This window comes from Trachurus trachurus, assembly GCF_905171665.1.
Source record: "Trachurus trachurus genome assembly, chromosome: 13".
Lineage (NCBI taxonomy): Eukaryota > Metazoa > Chordata > Actinopteri > Carangiformes > Carangidae > Trachurus > Trachurus trachurus.
The window spans coordinates 16,560,634-16,580,638 of NC_139892.1; the positions used below are offsets into that span (position 1 = coordinate 16,560,634).

A 20,005-nucleotide genomic window follows, 5' to 3' on the forward strand; every position below is an offset into this window, starting at 1 on the left:
AATCCCTATGGGGCCAAAGCAATACCATATGTTGGGAATGTGTATGTGTGTGTGTGAGAGACTTCTGATAATGACCAAATTCTAGCTGTAAAACCATCACAATGTATCCTGCTGCTGACTTCCTGTATCTAGTAAATACATGCACATCCTCGTAAAACACACTGTACACTGAACAGACACTTTTAAAGACACAAGGTTAAAAAAAAAATACGGCCGTGGCAACATGCTACCTTCTACACAGCACAAAGAATATAAAGTCAGTGAGCAGCATGTGGCAACATCAGGCTTCAGTAACAGGCCTGCAGTATAAACACATGCATGCACGGCCCATCCATCCTGCTAGGTCATGTAACCAACTCATCACTCCACCGTCATCACCATCGCCCAGACCGCATTACATCAGCCTACTTCCTGCTGAGAATACAACAGGTCATCTGTTGTTGTTTCAATGAGCTTCATGTCTGTGTGTGTTGTTGCAGTGTGCACGTCCCTGTACTGTACAGTATGATGATTATGCGTCTTTGTGGTCTTTGTGTTTATGTTGAAGTTTCAAAGAGGGGAGAAGAGAAATGTAGTGGATCCCAGCGCGTTCAAAAGCTAACATGAAGGTAAAACATTCAGTAGATGAGCCTCAGCAGTGAGGGGGAAAGATTTTGAAACTGCCAAGGCTGCATTAAAAACTGCCCGAGGAAATATATAAATCTGAACTCGCTATAATAAAGCCCTCCAGTGTGCCTTGTTCACTTTCATCCTCTCTCTGCTCTTGGTGTGTGTGTGTGTGTGTGTGTGTGTGTGTGTGTGTGTGTGTGTGTGTGTGTGTGTGTGTGTGTGTGACATATTCCAGCTTTGATAACGACGTCCACCACTCCACCCCTCCCCGCCATGCTGCATCACTGCCATTTGAAGCTTCGACACATATTTGCATAGAACTTTTTCCCCACTTCTTCCCTAATTATTTACCTCTGGTCCCTTCTGAGCTCACAGACAAGGCCGGAGATTTCAATTAGCAGAAGTTTCTACCTGTATAGTGTTCCTATCTGTGTTGTGTGATGATCTGTAAACATTGAAATGAATAAAAAAAAATCAGTTCTCTCTGAAAATAAATGTACTTTTGTGTACCAGTGCATAAAGTCATGAAAGAGTAAGAGTGGGGGCAAACACAAATATCAAGACATCACAGTTAGTTCAAAGCAACACCAGGAAAACACTGGCCAGCAAAGCATGATGATGTTCAATATTGTCCATATTTGTTGAGTATATTTTGTCACAGAATTGATTGAAAGTCAGTTGCACAAAGGGTTTAAATATAAGGAAACACCTTTTGTTTTTTGCCTATACAATCCAAGATCTAATGAGAAATAGGCCTTTTCAAACATGAATCAATCAAGCTGTAAAGAGATACAAGAGGTCAAAAAGTTCAATCTCACAATAAGGAGTTGATTTAGTGTTATGCTTTTCTATTTCAGGAGAGATGTTGCAGTGTCTCTGCATCTCATCTTATCTTTTACCAGCAGACAGAGGAACTCCATATTAATGCATTTCCAGCATCAACATTAACGACGACTCGTTTTAAACACAGCACCCGAAATAATATAATAATGTCTCTTTAGTCTCGTAGGACCACTCCAATCAGAAAACACCTGATTTCTGTTTTCCCCATTGGCACACTCCGCGATCTCTGTTTTCACCCACTGTTTTAGGAACCAAAGGTGTAAAGTGTCTTCCAACTATCTGATGCTCCAAACACAAAACCTGGCTGCAGCTCAGTGGTAAAATGAACCAGACAGCTGAGAGCTAAGCCGTTTCATGTGCCGAGCTGCTGGCAGAAAATGTGCTCAGTGGGAGCATCGACGTGGTGGGCTCCTCACTCTGGTGGTGCATGAGGTGATTAGCATCACATGCTGGTGTGTGTGTGTGTGTGGGTGTGTGTGTGTGTATGTGTGAATGAGGCGTTATTCCTGTATGTTGCCAAACAAATAGATTAATTCACAGAGAAAAACACATTGAGCAAACTGAGCCACATGACACTGTGTTCACATGCTACAACTGAATTATTCTTGGAGAGCCACTAAAAGAATAAAATGACCCCCTGCACAGCAGCCCCCATATCATATCAGCAGAGTCTATGTGTGTGTGTGTGTGTGTGTGTGTGTGTGTGTGTGTGTGTGTGTGTAGGCCCTTAGGGATAAACAGATCTTCATCAGGCAGTGCTAACCTTTAACAACCTTTCCTGCACTAATAATCTTTAACAGTGTCAGCGACATAGAAGAGGTTAAAAGGGCAACAACAGCCCCCCTTAACCACTGACCAGGGGTCAGCTGAGTTCTGCTTTCCAAGCTAAGATGAAGAAATCAGCAGATTAGATCAATGCCTGAAGACTATTTCACTCCTGAAGGTGTGAATGTGGAAAAGTTAATGAACAGAACACCAAAGATGTAAACACCACTATGTAAAATCTGAGCCCGTTTTATTTGTTCCAATCAGAAAGGAGGAAAAAAAGCCAAGTTGAAAAAAAAAACACAACAGCACAGACAAAAACCATGTTAAACTGCACCAGACAAAGAAGGACTTGTCCTTTTCTCCCCATAATAATCTTACTACGTATAAATTTCCATTCTGCATCAAAGTGCCATCAGGGAAAAAGATGATTTCTAACAGCTGTTATTTACCATCATTATCATCCTCAGTGAGCTGGCAAGCATTACAGCAGCATTCACTATGGCTTACGGTAGGATAAGACTGTGGTTCGCTCGCTACTACAACTAATGATTGCGTCTGTAATTCCTTTTTCCACCCCAGTAAAACAGTTGATCTCATTGTTGCAGGTCTACTAACAGTGTGAGTAAACAAGCAACATCTCTACAAGCCAAACCCACACGTCAACCATCTATAACTAAACAAACAATAGCGCCTACGATGGCCTTGTTAGAGAATCCTTTTAATGTTCATTCTCAAGCAGAGCTTTCCTGCAAAGCACTTTCTGTGCCTCTGTTTCTCTTTATAGTCACTACAAAAGATACACGCCCCCACACACATTTCCCTAAGTGTGAGAGAAGATCTAACTGGGGCAGCAGAAATCGAGCGAGAGAGAGAGAGCAGATGAGAGAGATGATGAGAGGCACTGGATTTGAAAGGGTAAAACTTGTCAGGAACACAGGCCAATGCTTACACCACACTTGTAGAGAACAAGGCAGCCCAAGTCTAATTTGGACACACATCACAGCAGCAACACAGTTTTACGTACAGTACAGTACATGTCAGTTTCTCCTTTCTCCCTTCAGCAGCCACTGAGGCGTGGCCGAACAAGGACTACGATCTGTTTATGTGCGTGTACACATGTGCAGAAATATTCCACATTTTCATCCGTGTGTCTGGTAAGTGTGGCCTACCTCCCAGCACGCTGAGCGTTATGGCCTCTGTGTGCTCAGCCAGCAGGTCAGCTTTGGCTATAGCAGCCAGGGAGAGATAACTGGACATGTTTCTGCTCAGCTCCCTGTTCCCTCTCTGCAGGAACCGCACCGCCACCGGGACAGCCAGCACCATGACCGATGGACAACTGTAGTTCTGAGGAGATAGCAACAGTCATTATTAATGTCTTTGTTTCCTATTATCTGCAATGGTTTCACAGATTACAACAGGTGACTTTTCTTTCTATGTGCAAATGGTTAAAGCCCCTGTACGGAGCTTTTAACTGGATACGCAAAAGTCTCTGGTTTCAGCAAATGAGCCCATGAAGATACGCTATTTCTAAGTAGTCTAATTCTATACCTCTGGAAGGAATGGTTAGGTCGGACCACTGACGAAATGATACGAATAGATACATTACACTGCTAAAAAAAAAAAAAAAGCAAGTCCCGTCTTCATTCCGACGTTTCCAAAACAAATCTACACACGCCGACCAGACAAACGTCTTCATGACAGTGGGAAATGCAGTCTTCATTCCGCCGCTTTCGTCCACAGGGGTCGCCAAAATCAACACTAAATGAAGAGTCTGTACAGGGGCTTTAAATATTCTCACCAACACTGGACACAATGGATCAAATAGATAAAGCAGTACAGTAAAAATAAGTATCAAGACTTAAATTGTTTGGCTTTACTATGCAATGCAAGTATAGAGAGAGACGTGAGGCAGCATGGGTTGTATTAGAGGATGCATACAGCTGGCATACATTTCAATGAAGCAGGGAGGAGGGGGTTAGAAAAGCACTAGCACCCTCAGCTGGAGAGTCTGATAGAAAGTCTCAACATGTAAATGTGTTTGTGTGGAAGAGGTAGCCAAAGGAGATGGTTGCTAATACCACCCGTTCTCCCTGCCTCACAGGCCCATTGGAAAAAAAACAAAAAAAAAAACAAGATTTACATTTTAAAGCCCCTTGGCAATGATTATATAAAGACAGATTTGCTCTTACAGCAGAAATCCACCTCTGGACATGTTGCATGATATATTATCTGCTGTTCACTGCACTCCTTAGATATTAGACTTTATATTATATATTATATATTTTATATTTAACAACCTTCATAATCTACGTGGAGATCCCTCAGAAGGCTTTTCAACATGAAGTTTAACAATGACATTGTAAAGAGTTGACAGATTATTCCTTTTTCTCTGTCTGTGATGCCTCTGTTCTGCCACATGATGGCAGTGCAGACAACGTATCCACAAGAAGTTACTCACCAGGCGAGAAAGCCCATTAGACAGTCTATCAATCTGAATCACACGTTTGTTTGGCAATAGCTGATTTAATCTGAACACATCATGTGTGTATATGCAAGAAATCCCCAGTAATCAGATTTTGGTCTGTATTTAAGTGGGACAGTGTGAACACATAAAGTGAGCAGTGAATGCAAGCCACTGGTTTCCTCAGATCATATTTGCCCCCCAGCAGACTCCTCATGTGTGGATGTGCAGATTTATTTATCTGTCCCGTCTCTCTCACTTTCATCTTACCAGGGAGAGTCACTTTAATGTCAGGCATAACACAGATCAAGGAGTCCATATATATAAAAAACTCATCTCATCATAAGCCAGAAATCTGTGCGCATGTGACTCTGTGTGTTGCAGACAGTGTGCTAATGAAACCCCCTCTTCCTAATGGCTGTTGCTTACTCGCTCTCTTGCCTCTCCTCTGAGGGAGTTTCAGAGGAAGGGTAAGGAGAAGTGTTTGTGCATCTGTAGATTCACAATGACAGGAAGACAGAAAGAAAACAGAAAAGATCCGAGAAGAGATCAAGTCAGCTGGGGAGAGGGGGGTGGGAAAAGGTAAGACGGAACAAGTGAGACGGTAAAAATAGGCAGAAAGAAATTAAAGGGGGAAAAAAACAGATGGAAAGAAGTAACGAGAGAGAGAGAAAGAGAGAGAGAGAGCGCTCCCCCTGATAACTGTTGGAGTTAGGACATCAGAGCCAGAAGCTGCTGTCAGAGCTGTCAGAAGTTTTCGTCTCACCTCTGTGTATGTGTGTGTGTGTGTGCATCTGTGCACATGCCTTTCTACAAGAATCAGTCTCATTACGGTGGTATTAGGCACATTCCCTTTCCAACAGGAAATAGGGGGAGAAATAGAGGGAGCGAAGGTTGGAGAGGGAGAGAGAGAGAGAGAGTCCCTTTGCTTTTAAGCCTTTTAGCTGTGGAGGTCTGATGGGGTAAGGCAGGCATGATTTAGATTTACATTTTGAAGCCCTGCAGCAGTGATTACATAAAATGTATTTGCAAGCCGAGGCCAAAATCCACCTATGTGGATACAGTATGTTGCATGATGTAGCATTAATCTGTGATGTATCTACTCCAACGACCTATTTCAGAATACACAGATTGCTTTTCAACTTGACGTTATCTACTGAAATTTTAAATTCTACGCCATTGTGAAGCTATATCAGACTTAGATACATTATATAACTTATTGTATAAATCTATAGATTTAAACCAGAAGATCCCAGCCTGGAGGTTAGTGTCCCTCCAACGGGTCATGAGATAAATCTTCATGGACACACGATGATTCATGGGACAATCAATGTGCTGGAGGTGCATTTTACATTTCAGGAGAAAAAAATAAAATAAAGACGTCTTTCTTTTTCTCCTGTGGAATACAAGAATACAAAGCCGAGGTGTGTGTCCGGTGTGTGCGTGTACCTGCAGGATACAGCTGGTGATGTCGGAGGCTATCTTGGCATGCGGCGTGTCCTCCGTGTTTTCACCTTGTGGGGTGAGGTTATGTTCCAGACACGACTCCCACAGTCCCACCAGTGCCACGCTGTGCCGCTCGATGGAGCTCGTCTCCCTTATGGCCGTGGTGATGCGCGTTATGCAAATCTCCACCACCGCCTGGTCGTTGTCATTGGTCAAATAGTCCTGGAACAGTAATGGGATGCGAAATTAGGGATACAATGATAAATTAAGGACAAAAGAAGATGAATTATGGATGAGATCATAAATAATGAATCAAACTGATGTTTGCTCTTTAATATTTTGGTTGTGTGTTGTTTGCCTACTGTATGTGTGTAGATGTTTGTGTCTAAGCACTCACCAGCGAGCAGGAGATGGCCTTGATCTGATCCAGGGCTTGTGACAGGCAGTCCACGATCTCTGCATCCTCCAGAGAGAACAGATCTCCGGCTCTGGACAGATCCCTCTGGCCCAGCACCTGGCTGAACAGCTGGTGCATCCTGGCCCTGGTTTAGGACAGACCAGTTTGGGACTGTTCCTGTCCAGTTTAAAGTTCCTTAATTGAGAATGAATAAATCCCTGGCTTAATACACCAGGGACATCTTGTATTACAACAGGTGATGTTCAAGGAAACTATTTAAATAAGATCAAAAGTCCTTGGCATTGTGATACCAACGTGGTAGGAAGTAATACTTCCTAAAATTACATCATCACTTTAAAACAGATGCTTATTTTCAGGCATGATTTTTGGCATTCTGCGTCTCAGTCCGCTCCAATTGGCAAAAAACAATACTTTGAACACAAAAAGAGAAAATGGGATAAAGATAATACTTTGGGGATCAGTAACTGTAATTTTCTTTGTAGAATTCCTCTTCAGTACAATCCAGGATCAGATAGGTTGGGCAGGAGTGGGACCTGTTTGGCCCAGTGTGTTTCTGGGTCTGCCCGAGGCCTGTTACCATGGAGACACGGCATATTTTGTAGAAGGCAGTCTCTCTGAAGAAGAGTCCTGAAGGAGAAATGGGGAAAGACAGGGAGAGCAAGATTGAATTGACTAAACAGAACGAAATGCTGAGATATTCATTTCGCTTACAAAATCATAAGCTGGAAATAGACTGAGCAGCCGAGGGAGAAAATCCATCCTGAGTCAGTGATAGTAGGCTAGCCGTAGAGGTTTCATTTTTAATAATTTGCTGTTTTAGGTCTTAAGACATAGACCTGACAGCTTGGACATCCAAGAAAAAAGATGAACGGAAATGGAAGTCAATATTAAAAGAAACAGTTTAACATTTTGGAAAATATGGTCATTTAGCCACATTTACCTCTGTAAAAAGAGTTTGATGAGAACATTGACAAGATGCTGTCTAATCTAGGGGTCAACTGATTATCGGTCGTTTTTTTTTTTTCCACCAATAATAATGCTCTTATCCTGCCCTTGGAAAAAGGCGGTGAAGTGGAGCAGAGAGATCACCATGTCTGTTGCAGAGTGCAAGTGCGGGTGGTGACGTATATCATTCTCGTTGAGAGCAGTGAAGAGCTGTAGTTCACAAAGCGGGCTCACACAAAACCTAACATTATCAAAATTCTCGCTAAATTGTTGTCTTCTTTGTGTGAAAAATTATCTTTAAATATCACAAACAACATTATGTGAAATCCATAGCACAATTCAAACTGGACCAGAAAATCATTTTTATCTACCCATTGAATCTCACTGATAATTTTTCGCTTTTGAGGACCCGGAAACAGAAGGGCGGGACTTTGCCACTCTATTGGTACCGGCCCTGAAAAAAACATCGACCTGTAAACAGGTGGAAACAGCTAACCTGGTTCTGCCCCAAAGTAACTAAAATTTTCAGCTACCATTGGTAAGGCACACTAACTTCTGAATAAATTTAGATTTCAGTATGAACCTTTTTTTACTTGGATATTTACAGAATTTCAGTTTCTGATTAAAATAATAATAAGCTTGTATAATGTAGATGTCAACAAGTCAGTTGAGTTTCAAATTAATTTTGATACCTTCAAAACAAAGCCAGGCATCTGGCACCCCTATTATTTTTCTTTATGCTAAGCTGAGCTAATTATGTGAAACTGCCATTTAGCAACATTAGAGTCTTATCTTAAAGCAGTGTTTTTCAACCATACCTACCACTTTTAAAAGTTTCCTTTAGCATTTACTGCTTTCTACAGGTGCAGCAAGTGTAAGTTAAAATGTGGTGACTCCTTGGTAATGTTTGACCTATCTGCCACAAAATTAAAAGTACCCAACAAAATGCATGTCATGCATGTGTATATGTACTCTACTCCCACTCCCACTATTTCCAGGTCACGGGGAGTCGGTTTTAAAAAAAATGCAGCCTCAGTGACATTTTAGGCGAAAAATGTACTGGCTCAGGTCAGAGTGTTTATAGTTGAAGTCACACGATTAAGTCTAGATTATGGGTTCAGTTTGAATATGGTTAAGTAAGTGGATTCTTTGTGTAAGTATTCCATTTAAAACATTTAAAAATTTACTAATGGCGCATTTCCACTAGCACGGTTCGGCTCGGTACGGCACGGCTCGGCGCGCTATTGCGTGTTTCCACTAGCACGCAGTACCTGCAACCGGGTACATTTTTGGTATCACCTCAGCCCTGGTTCCAAGCGAGCCGAAGCGTTACTAAAACGTGACGTCAGCCGACTGCCTTCCACTGATTGGCCGATGATCGTCACTGGAAGCGACGACCGACAACAGAAATGTTCCTGCTGAAGCCTGTTATTACCAGAGAATTTCTAATATTGAAACTGGCTCTGTTATTACGTGACTTTATTAAGTTATAATATTTTTTCATGCGAGAAAGTAACTGTTTAGATCCCCATGTGCGGTTAGTTTATCCAAACGACGGCTGTTTAGAAGTTTGCCCCGATGTTTTTCGAGTGTGAAGCTCCAGGTCCGAGCAGCGACCGCGACATCACAGAGGCAGCAGCCCGGCTCCTGACGTGCTCCGCCGGCCAGCCTACCACCGTCACCCCGAGGAGAACAGACCGCTAATTAACTTCCCCGATGGCTTTTAGAGGTTTACCACCGGCTGGTTAAACTCTTAAATGTTGGTCTCATTGATGAAATCTAACAATTGTGGCTGTAGCAGAAGTTTGTTTGTGGTTAGACAGAAGAGCAGCACTGCCTTGGGGTCTGTACGCACAGAAAACACCACATTTACATCAATAAATAAATGTTTTACAATGAACCAGGCCGATCTCAGAGCTGGCAAGACTCTCCGGTAAGGCATATTGAACGGTTAAATGCCGTTAACGGGACGAGAGCCTATGGACGAGAGCAGTCAAAACGGCGGTTTAAAGCTAGCTACAGCGAGGGTAGGTTCACTTCCTGTTTTCAAAGTAAAAGCACCAATTCTATCGTAATGGCTTTCCTTATGATAAAAGGCAACGGGTATTTTATTTTGTGAAAATAACCGGAAGTGCGTTGCTCACTACGGCTAGCTTTAGTAACGCCGACTTCGTTGAAACAAAATTGTAAACAGCTGGTATTTTGTCAGATTTTCAACACGTTGGGGATCTAAACGACTACTTTCTCGCCTGAAAATGTTTCAAATGTTGCTAAAGTTATATATTTACAGAGTTTAGAGCGTTGCTCGGCGCCGTGTAAATGACGTCACGGCGGTACTAGTGATACTCAGTTGTAATGGAAACACAACCAAACCGAGCCGAGCCGTGCCGTGCCGAGCCGTACCGAGCCGAGCCGTGCTAGTGGAAATGCGCCATAAAATTACCAACAGAATATGAAGAAATGACAGAGTGACAGAGATACATTAGTTACTGCAGCATACTAACTGGCCCTGAGAGTTAACATTGGTGTTGCTTTCCAATGCTGGATATAACTGTTGATAAAGGAATGAAATTTGATGCTAAACTCACCACTCACCACATCTAGACTGGTAAATGAAGAGCTATTGATATATAATATTAGCTATGTAGCAAAGCAATTGCTAATACTTACACATACTGTAGCACCTTTAAAGTTTTTTATTTTCTCAATATCCAGAATCAAATTGAATCATTTGTTTGCAACATCATTCCATGGCTCATTCAGAGTAGACAGTCTTTTGCCATAATGTGTTGTGAATGGAGTGAGGAGTTGTGGCATTTCAAGTGCATGATGTTAACCATTGACCTGCCATTATCGCTGCTCCTGTCAGCCTCAATTAAACATTAAAACATTAACACTACGAGGGGCACCGGATAGGTAGAGGATTACACACACATACACACCTACACACACACACAGTTAATATACACCTGTTTCTAAAAGAGTGATATAACCCTGGGTTCACACACACCTGTCCTCCCACATGTAGTACAAACAGATTCATACAATCATTTCCTGTTACACTTCAGAAGCGTCCTGCAAGTGGGAAACACACTCTCATTCTCTCTAAAGCAGCCACCCAGCCCGTCTGCTGCCTGTGATCATGATGACTTTGCTCAGAGCTGAACTCTGCCTCCTTTCACAGGATGAGCAGCTAAGCGTATGTATCTGTGTCATTGTCTGCTCCCTGTGCACCCGCTTCCCTCCACAATCAGACGTCATCTCGTCCTCACACCATTTCTCCGAAAGCCCCATCTGGAGCGAGCCCAAGCCCGACCAAAGGAGAGCACAAAGCGGAGCACTAGGGAGACTGTTATCTCTCCTGCCAAGCTGGTGGATGGCCATGGAAACCCTCCCATTGCCGGGATACCACATGAGGAATTCTTATTGGTCCAAGCCAGGCCATTGGGACCAAAACAACAAAACAACCATAAACACAGAGCAAAGAGATTTATCCGTCACACACACAAGACAGAGTCACACACAAACCCATTATCCCTGTTGTGTAGAGCAACAATCCGTGCTTGAGAGCAATCAAAGCAACAATCAGAGCTATTTCTGTACGAGTGTTTTGGAGGGGAATCAATCAGCAGTTACCTGCATGTGCTGTATACATACAGGATACATTTCTTGTGTCATGTAAGGGTTGTAATGTGTGCTGAAGTTAAACATAAAATGTGTCCACAGTGTTGAGTGAAAATACATTTTGATGGCTTTACTTAGGCAAAGTTGGTGCAACTGCAACTCTATTGTTTTTCTGCCCTCATTTTCAGAAGCTTCCTTCATCTGCTGTTGTTAACACTTCCATGTTTCTCACATTCTCTGTTGTAAACTGTTTTCTTGTCTGTAACAACATCTATTGCACGTCTGCCCGTCCTGGGTGAGGGATCCCTCCTCTGTTGCTCACCCTGCCTGAGGTTTCTCCGATTTTTCCCTGTTAAAAGGGTTTCCATGGAGTTTTTCCCTCAGTCGATGGGAGGGTCTAAGGACAGAGGATGTTGTTATAATGCCATGTAAAGCCCTTTGAGACAAACTGTTTGTAAAAATGGGCTATACAAATAAAATTGCCTTGCCTTGCCATCTTAATTGTTACCCACCTCCATCTCTCTCTCTCCAATATATTGGCAGGAAACATTAATGATGGGAAGGGTGTAAGATGAAGACACAGGGAAGTAAAGAAGGACAACCAAAACTGGAATTACTGTCATGTGGTTGCACACATGCCTCTGCCAACCAGGCAAGTTGCAGGAAATGAGGTCACAACTTCCACCTTCTGTTTTACAGTGTTGAAAAACCACCAGATACTGTATGTTTTTGCAGAACACTGTGATGTCACTATAATGTTTAAATAATAAAAATAAAAACGATAGTGTTTTGTAACTCTTTGAATCTGACGACTCAAGGACTAATTCATATTCAAGAGGCCGAAAACAAGATCATGCAAAATGTGATGAAATTTCATCTCAAGGCAATGCTCAGTACTCAGATAATGCATTCACAAGAATTGTACAAACGGACGTCCAGGTGAAGGTATAGACAGATGGATGGATAGAGGGACACATCATGGAAAACATGGCCCTGGTTGTTGCTGGTGCATAGGCATGCAAAAGAAACGCACACACAGTCAAAGGTGAGGTAAAGGATTTTGGACACACACTCAGAGTGAAAGAAAAAGAGGGAAAGCAACAGAGGATCAGACGGAGACAGAGAACCTGAGAGAGAGCGAAAGCCAGAAGTGGATAATGTTTCGGTGTCCTGAATTCCCTGTGTAACTGCAGACAACTCACATAGTCCATTATTCTACCTGAGCGCCTCAAAAACACTCACACTCACACAGGTAGGCTAAAGTAGAATATGTATACACAGCATTGTCTCTTTCCTCACAAGTACACTGTTGTGTTTATTCACTGTAACTTTTCCTGCTCTGTTATGACACAGTCCACCTGGGTGAATGAGCACCAGCGTGCATGTGTGTGAGTGGGAGAGTGTATGTGTGTGTGTGTGTGTGTGTGTGTGAGACTAAGAGCAGGGTAAAAAAAAAAATGGGCCTGAGGAATTTCAGCTCTTAAACAATCAGCTAGTTCCAAGCTCAGGAATGCAGCCTTTACACACACATGCACGCACGTCGCACACACACACAAAATATCTGATATAACAGTATCTGAGTTGCGGTTTTCATTGGTACATCTTGTTGTCATGTTGTCTCTCATAACATCTGCATAGTTAAGTCATAAATCCTTCCAGTGAAGATCAGTTGGATGTGCATCCACATGTTGCAGGCAGGCCACCACAGTGAGAGCTGACAGGGGGGCATACTGGGGGGCCGGTGGGAGAGTTAGGGGCTATGTGAGGACAATGTGACCGAAGAGCGCCTCTCTCTCTCTCCCTCTCTACTCCACCTCTGCTACTACTGTCTTCACTTTGCACTCTGAGAGAGAGAGAGCGTGAAGGGGGAGAAAACACCGGCTCTTTTGTGTGACCTATAAGACAGACCACCCCTCCCTCCCCCGTCTCCCCCTCTCTCCCTCTCTGCTCAGTCGGCCCTATCCTTCTGTGTTATGTGCACCTGCTTGGCCTGCAAGACATCACACACACACACACACATACACAGACACACTCAGAAATACTTTCGAAAGGAGCTGGGTGAAAGGGAGAGACAGAAGGAGGAAAAAAAAGCTGCTTTCCACTGTTTTCTCCTCATATCTGAGTGTGTACAAATTAAGAAGCAGTGTGCGGAAGAAATAGTTCTCTCATCTTTTCTCTCTTTCCTTCTGCCACAGTTACACAGAAGTTCCCCTAGTCTATTTCTGCCTCTCTCTCACTCTCACACTCTCTTTCTTTCTTATGTTATTTTCCTCTTTATTTATGCACATAATTATTATGTGGATTTAAGAATAGGGGGGAAAGAATGGGGGTGGGAGAGGGGTCGATGGTGGAGTAGAGGCGGCTTGAACCCTGTTGGAAAGCTGCTTTTCAAAAAAACTGTTTGAAATTCCTCATCTCACGCATGCGAACAAAGATAAATATGCCCAACTGGCCATCATTCTGCAGTGTGAAAAAACCCTTTGAAAACACATCCTCTGGACTTGATTTATATTTGCTCATATGAATAAAGCTGCATGTGTTCGGGCACTGTTTATGTTTTGCTCTTTGATTTGCCATTTAATGCCAAAGTTGTTGTGACATCTTGAGAGTATACAAGTTGCAGTTGCAGTGACAGAGTGTGCCTTTGATAACAAAACATAGGTAAACACAGTATGCAGCTCTGATGTTTCAGTGTGTTAGTGTTACAGTAAAGCCAAATACTTAGGTAAATTCTACTACACTTGTTCCCATTTAGTCTAAGATTTTAATAAGAACAGATTTATTCTCTTATTTTATTCTAAAAGCTCTGATCTGCCAAACAGTCCAAAAAAAAAAAATTACTATATGTCTTGTCCTTAAATATAGGCCTACTGAGCAGAAATCCACCTTCCATGTGAATGGCAGGATTTAAGGCTGGTTAATTTAGTAGTTATTCCTTATAACTGGGCCAATCAGTTACGTAACCGATGCCATGAATTGCATTAATAAGTAAGATGAAGGAGTCACAAAGAGGAGACTCCCTGAAGACTTCTTTGGAAATGGGTCCACACTGCTGCAGAGAAGAAACTTGCTTAAGACTTCTTGAAGATAGACCCCCCGAGGTTTAGCATAGGAACATATTGTGAGAGTGTATAGTGCACGTGTTTGTGTGTGTGTGTGTGTGTGTAAGAAAGGGAAAGTTCTCCATTATTCATGCCCTGCAGTTATGCAGCTGTGAAGCGACGACTGGGAATTACAGTATGACAGGGGCTGTGGAAAACAGCTACTGTAAAACACACTGAAGGCTGAGGCCAGTGAGAGATAAAGAAAGAACGACAGAAAAGGAAATACGGAGCGACAGAGAGAGAACACAGGTCGAGCATGAGGCGAGCTAATATCACATTTTCTCTCTCTGGAGAGTGGTCGCAGAGGAGCCGATAAGAGCAAACAGGAACCACAGGAAAACTTAATGTGACACTTATGGAGGGAAAGAGCAGATATGTCATGAACAGTAGAAAGAGATAAGTTAAAAATGGTTTGCACACACACACACTGAGTGATATCAGCTCTGTGTGGCCTGCTATCATCCAGCGTCTACACAATGTGGTTTTCCAAAGACCTGTTTCTGGAGAGCTGAAATAGCCGATCAGTAGAAAACTAATTTCTGATGTGACGATGTGACCTCTCTGACCCTGGAGAACTATGATGGACATATTTTCTGGCATTTTTGCAGTGATCGGTTATTTTCATCATCAAATCTCCATTTTATTAAATGAATCTTGAAATTGCATTCAATAACCAAATAACCCAAAGCAATGTCTCCAAAGTGTCTGGGTTTGAATAATGAAGTCACCACAACTCAAAATTATTAGGGCCACGGGCAATCGCACCGGGCACTGATCCCTACAGCTATGAAATAGCTGCAGGGACCAGTGCCCGGGCAAAGCCCGGCACTACTGTTATTGTGTGGATTTTTTCTTATTATTTTTCATCTTCCGGACGCTTTTCGATTCGCTCCTAGTCCTGCAACTCAAAGAGTTGCAGGCCAAATTATATATCAAAACGTGCGTCTTGATCGGGATCGGTGTGCTATCAGTTTTCTCAACAGTCTACGAATTTTTCGCGACGTAAGTCGCGAAAAACTACGCAAAATTTTGCATGTAAGTCAATGGGACGGGCGAAAAAAAAAGAGCGAAAAAGACCAATCATTGGAGTTTAACAAACGTCTACTGCTCAGGCATACTTTCACCTAGAGACTCCATTTAAACTTTAAACAGTAGGCACAAGTCTTGTGTATTGTCGTATTACTCCACGTTTTGATAGGTCATATAGTTTTTGATCAATCCCTGATCAATGACCATGATCATTTTTGGAGAAATTATGAGATTATAATGGGTGTGTATTGGACGGAATGTTCGTGTCAGAGTGCGTGACATCATCGGTTAGAGTGGGAGAGATGCCAGAAAAACTCCAGATTTTTTCTCTTTCCAAACTCGGCCCGGCCACAATTTACACTCTACACACATAATTTTTTCAGAATTTGTAAGACAAACTTGTCCTGTCACTCATCATCTGCTCAAAATATCAGAGAGACTTACAGAATTTAAACTCTGAGCCTCTAAGTGCGGCCACGTCTGTCTCTGCTCCTCATTGACTCCAATATAAATATTTTCTGAGAGAAGCAGAACGGCCTGATGTTTTAAAACTGCCAGCGTCGCCAAAATATTTACTGTAGAAACACCAAATCGTACCAAAAGTTTCAGTAAGTCCTTAGAGCAACGTTGATCTGTGTTTTGTTCTGATAGGAGTTACCGTTTTGTCATGCTGAGCCTAAATGTGAGACCGGTGCAGAGGCAGAAAATGGCTCTTTTTCTCCACGTTTCTGTCTGTCTCAGCCTGCGGGGGCCCCTATCGCCGTGGTAACCTCTTTGATCCTCAGGCCAGAGCTCGTTAACTTCATAAACAATCCACCTGGCGCTCGTTTAAATGTTTATAAACACAGACACAGCTAAATCAGACTGACACAGGATGCAGCTACTAACTAACTATGTGTCAAGTCAGTCACACACACACACACAGACTCTAGAGCCAGCTTCATGTGATTACAGTCACACACACACACACACACACACACACACACACACACACACACACACACACACACACACACACACACACACACACACACACACACACACACACACACACACACACACACACACACACACACACACACACACAGTTAACCTAATGTGATTACAGCTCCTCCATATCAGTGCTTATAGAAAGATGATCATGTGTCTGTCTGATCAGCTCTGTCTTGACCTTAAGATCGTGGGTTTGATTCCCATGTTGACAGAGATGGCACAACCCGCAGTAGCCCCGTGGCCCATTCAAAATTTCCCGAGAGGAAATTTTCTAGTTTAGTTTACTATCATATTAGACGAAGAGCAGCAACAATTTATTTTATTTGAGAAGCTGAGATGGGGCAGTATTTTGCACAAAACATGATGAAACAGTTACTCATCAAATAGCTACTGCTGTTGACTGGACTATTTCCTTTTGGTTCACCCTTCAGGAGAACGTTTTTCTTTTCTTTTTTTCAAACTTTGACAGCAGTATCATTATGACTCACACTATTCAAACTCAGGTTTTTAACCAGATAGGTCATAGAGAAATATATTTTGGGATCCATCGTGCTGGATTCCAAGGTGAAACTAATTTCAGTCCCAGACAGGAAGAAATAATAATAATAATAATAATAATAATAATAATAATAATAATAATAATAATAATAATAATAATAATAATAGAAGGTCTCTACAGACTTAAGCTGCACTGACTTCTTTCCCCTTTTCAATTTGTGTGTGTGTGTGTGTGTGTGTGTGTGTGTGTGTGTGTGTGTGTGTGTGTGTGTGTGTGTGTGTGTGTGTGTGTGTGTGTGTGTGTGTGTGTGTGTGTGTGTGTGTGTGTGTGTCAGCAGGCATAACTGTGTCAAATAGCAGTGAATCCAGTCTAGAGGGAGGGAGGGCTCTTTCTGCTCTCAAGTTTGGCTCTGCAGTCCTGTGAGACTCATGACTGCTGAGAGGATTTCCATAGCAGAGAGGAGAAGTGCTAGTTGGACTAGTGCATTACCGCCACACTCAGCCAACTAACATTCACGCACGTTTTCTAAACCATCCATTATTCATTACTCCCCGCTGCCTTCCGCAGCCTGAACCCAGAGTCTGGGGCTGAGGAGCTGAACGGGAAGCGTGTTCTGGTTTTGGTGTATTGGCTCCGGGTGTCACCCAGAAGTGCGAGCTTTAAGGAATACATTCAGCGCACAAAACATTAGGACCTCATTCATAATAGTGAGCTGCTTTCAAATATCCTCAATGCATGTTTAATAGGTTTCTAAGTTTAGACATCTTTTAATAACCTGCTTCTTCCATGTTATCTAGATTTCCTGTATCCCGAGCAGGTTATTTTTAAGTGAAAAGACACAAAACACAGCTTTCACACCTATCTATCTATCTATCTATCTATCTATCTATCTATCTATCTATCAAATATAACATATCTTTGAGAACCATAATCACTTGAGAAAAATCTAATTAAAAACTTGCATGCTACACACCACATGCCAAAATTGATACAGTCTGAAGAGAAGTAATTAAGATCATCAGGGCACAATGTGAGACTTGAATGTAATTTGCAGTGTCCACTCATCTATCCCTGCCCTGCTTCCACCTTGAACATGATGGATCTGGCAGGAGTAAGACATGACCTGAAACATGAATGACTACATTTTTTATGCGCTGCTGCTGTTTGAGTGACTTTGACCACAGGAATGCCCTTCCTTTTCTGGGACACCAACATCTGTCCGTCTGTGGCTCTGTCTCATTAGTCTGTGACCTTGAGGAGCCGTACGTCGCCCCGGCTCCATTCACACGCACACAGACAGACGCACAGTGGTGGTGGAGCAACAGTAGATCTCGACTTGGATATTGAGAGCAGCATTGAGAGGGAGAAATGGACAGACTCGGTTTGAGTAATGTGACTGAACTCGCCTTTCAAGCTCTCAGGACACATTCCACTGTATTTACACCGAAACAGTGAGAGAGAGAGAGAGAGAGAGAGAGAGAGAGAGAGAGAGAGAGAGAGAGAGAGAGAGAGAGAGAGAGAGAGGCTGCATGCAAGTAAAACAGGTGTAAATAAGTAGTCTGGGACCATGATGTTTCATGTAGAGCCTAAAGATAGTTAATAACGTAGCTGCCGTGTGTTTGTTCTACATTTTAACAGTTTTTCTATTTCTATAAACAGCAATATCCTGCAAATATAGCATTTATAAGTTAACCCTGTATTACAGTCAAAGCTTCTTGGCAACACCTCTCCATGGCACCTGCACGCACGCTCCCCCTGTGAATGTAGGTTACATTTCTCAAGTCAAAGGCATCTGGTGCACGGCTTTCACCACATGCAGACAACTTTCCCGACATCAAGGAATGTGGGTGGCATTCATTCACGCATTTGCCCCGGCAACGCGTTTCTGTCTCCAATGACAGAGTGCCCGTGCAGCAACAAAAGCCAAAAACCTGACTCATTTTCTAAAAACAACACACAGCGTCGGACAACTTACCTGCTTCGCGCCGGACGAGCTAGGACGCACGGACGCTGAATGTGGAGCTCCGTTTCAGCAGACTGCCCCCCTTATCCAAGCCGCGGTCCACGGCTGCACATAGCAACACAAATTGCCCCTGCACAGCTTCAAGTTCCCTCTCACAGTGCGAGCCTTATATTCGTCCTCCTCGCCGGCCATCATTAGGAAGCGCGCCATCGTGCGGCCGACCAGCGTGCGCGGCGCAACAGGTGCATGGAAGGAGGGGGCAGGTTGGGATGGATGCTGCTGCTGCTGCTGCTGCTGCTGATGCCTTCAAGCACTCTCGGGAAATTAGGCAAGTAGGCCACCAGGATGACTTCAACCTATCGAAGTAACAACTCATACTTTAGGCTACATGTTAAAGGTCAAGGTATAGAGTAGGAAACCATTGGCCTATTAATTTACGCTTTATCTAATTTAATAGCTAGTTTAGGCTGCACAAGACATGCACATAATATGGTGTTCAGTGTATTTCAGTATTTTTTTTCTCAGTATTTTTTTTTTACTTAGGCTAATAAAAAATATTATCTCTGAGAAATTAATCAAAAACATTGTATCATTTCTACTCCCTGCAGTTTTTCTGTAACTTTTTGTGACTGGGTCAGTTTTGATCTTGTCATGGACAAGTAACCTAACACTTGAAATTATGATCTAATCTTTCTTTAACAAGCAGGTCCTAAAGGCACCATGGTACCACGTACAGACAGGATGGAGAGGCCTAATGATTTTATGGCTGCCTTCCAAACCAGGGTTAACCCTAATCCCCTCTTCCAGTTTAGCCATAGTTTAATATTTGAAGCAACCACTTAGATATGGGGCTGAGTGGAGAAAGATAAGTCACTAATCTGGCCATGAAACCAATTGGTTTTTATTTATTTATTTACAGTAGGCTATATGTTAGCCTATTTTTTTTTTTTATATAATCCGCAACACTTACAGTAATACAATAATGCAACACATAATAAAAAATAAAAAAACGATGTGATTGACTGGTTTCATACAAAGATGATACGGCATTTTTGTGGTTATTGATCGGTCTCTGTGATCAGTAGGTGGTGGTGTTTCTCCAGGCATGGGCCACTTGCAAATGAAGCTAGAGAATATGTTCAGTTTCCGCTGCCACGTTTGCCTTCAAAATAAAACGGCACACCTGGGGGCCTACTGTCAGAAAATCTATGGATATGCAAGAATTATTTGACTAAAATAAAACATAAATCACAAATTTAAAATAGATAGGCCTGCCAAAAAGCACATTTTGTTAAGCATCTGG

General features: G+C 42.6%; 1 protein-coding gene across 2 annotated transcripts in view; it reads right to left on the reverse strand.

Annotated features, from left to right (window-relative positions):
• veph1 (ventricular zone expressed PH domain-containing 1) overlaps positions 1-6,662 on the reverse strand; it is a gene marked incomplete at both ends in the record, with an annotated part of 63,530 nt that extends 56,868 nt beyond the window's left edge. For both annotated transcript variants that reach the window (XM_083984321.1, XM_083984322.1), the window contains 3 exons: positions 3,390-3,564; positions 6,131-6,349; positions 6,525-6,662. In XM_083984321.1, coding sequence (XP_083840447.1) covers positions 3,390-3,564; positions 6,131-6,349; positions 6,525-6,662 — 532 coding nt within the window. The remainder of the gene's footprint in view (positions 1-3,389; positions 3,565-6,130; positions 6,350-6,524) is intronic.
• Between the last annotated feature and the right edge of the window lie 13,343 nt (positions 6,663-20,005).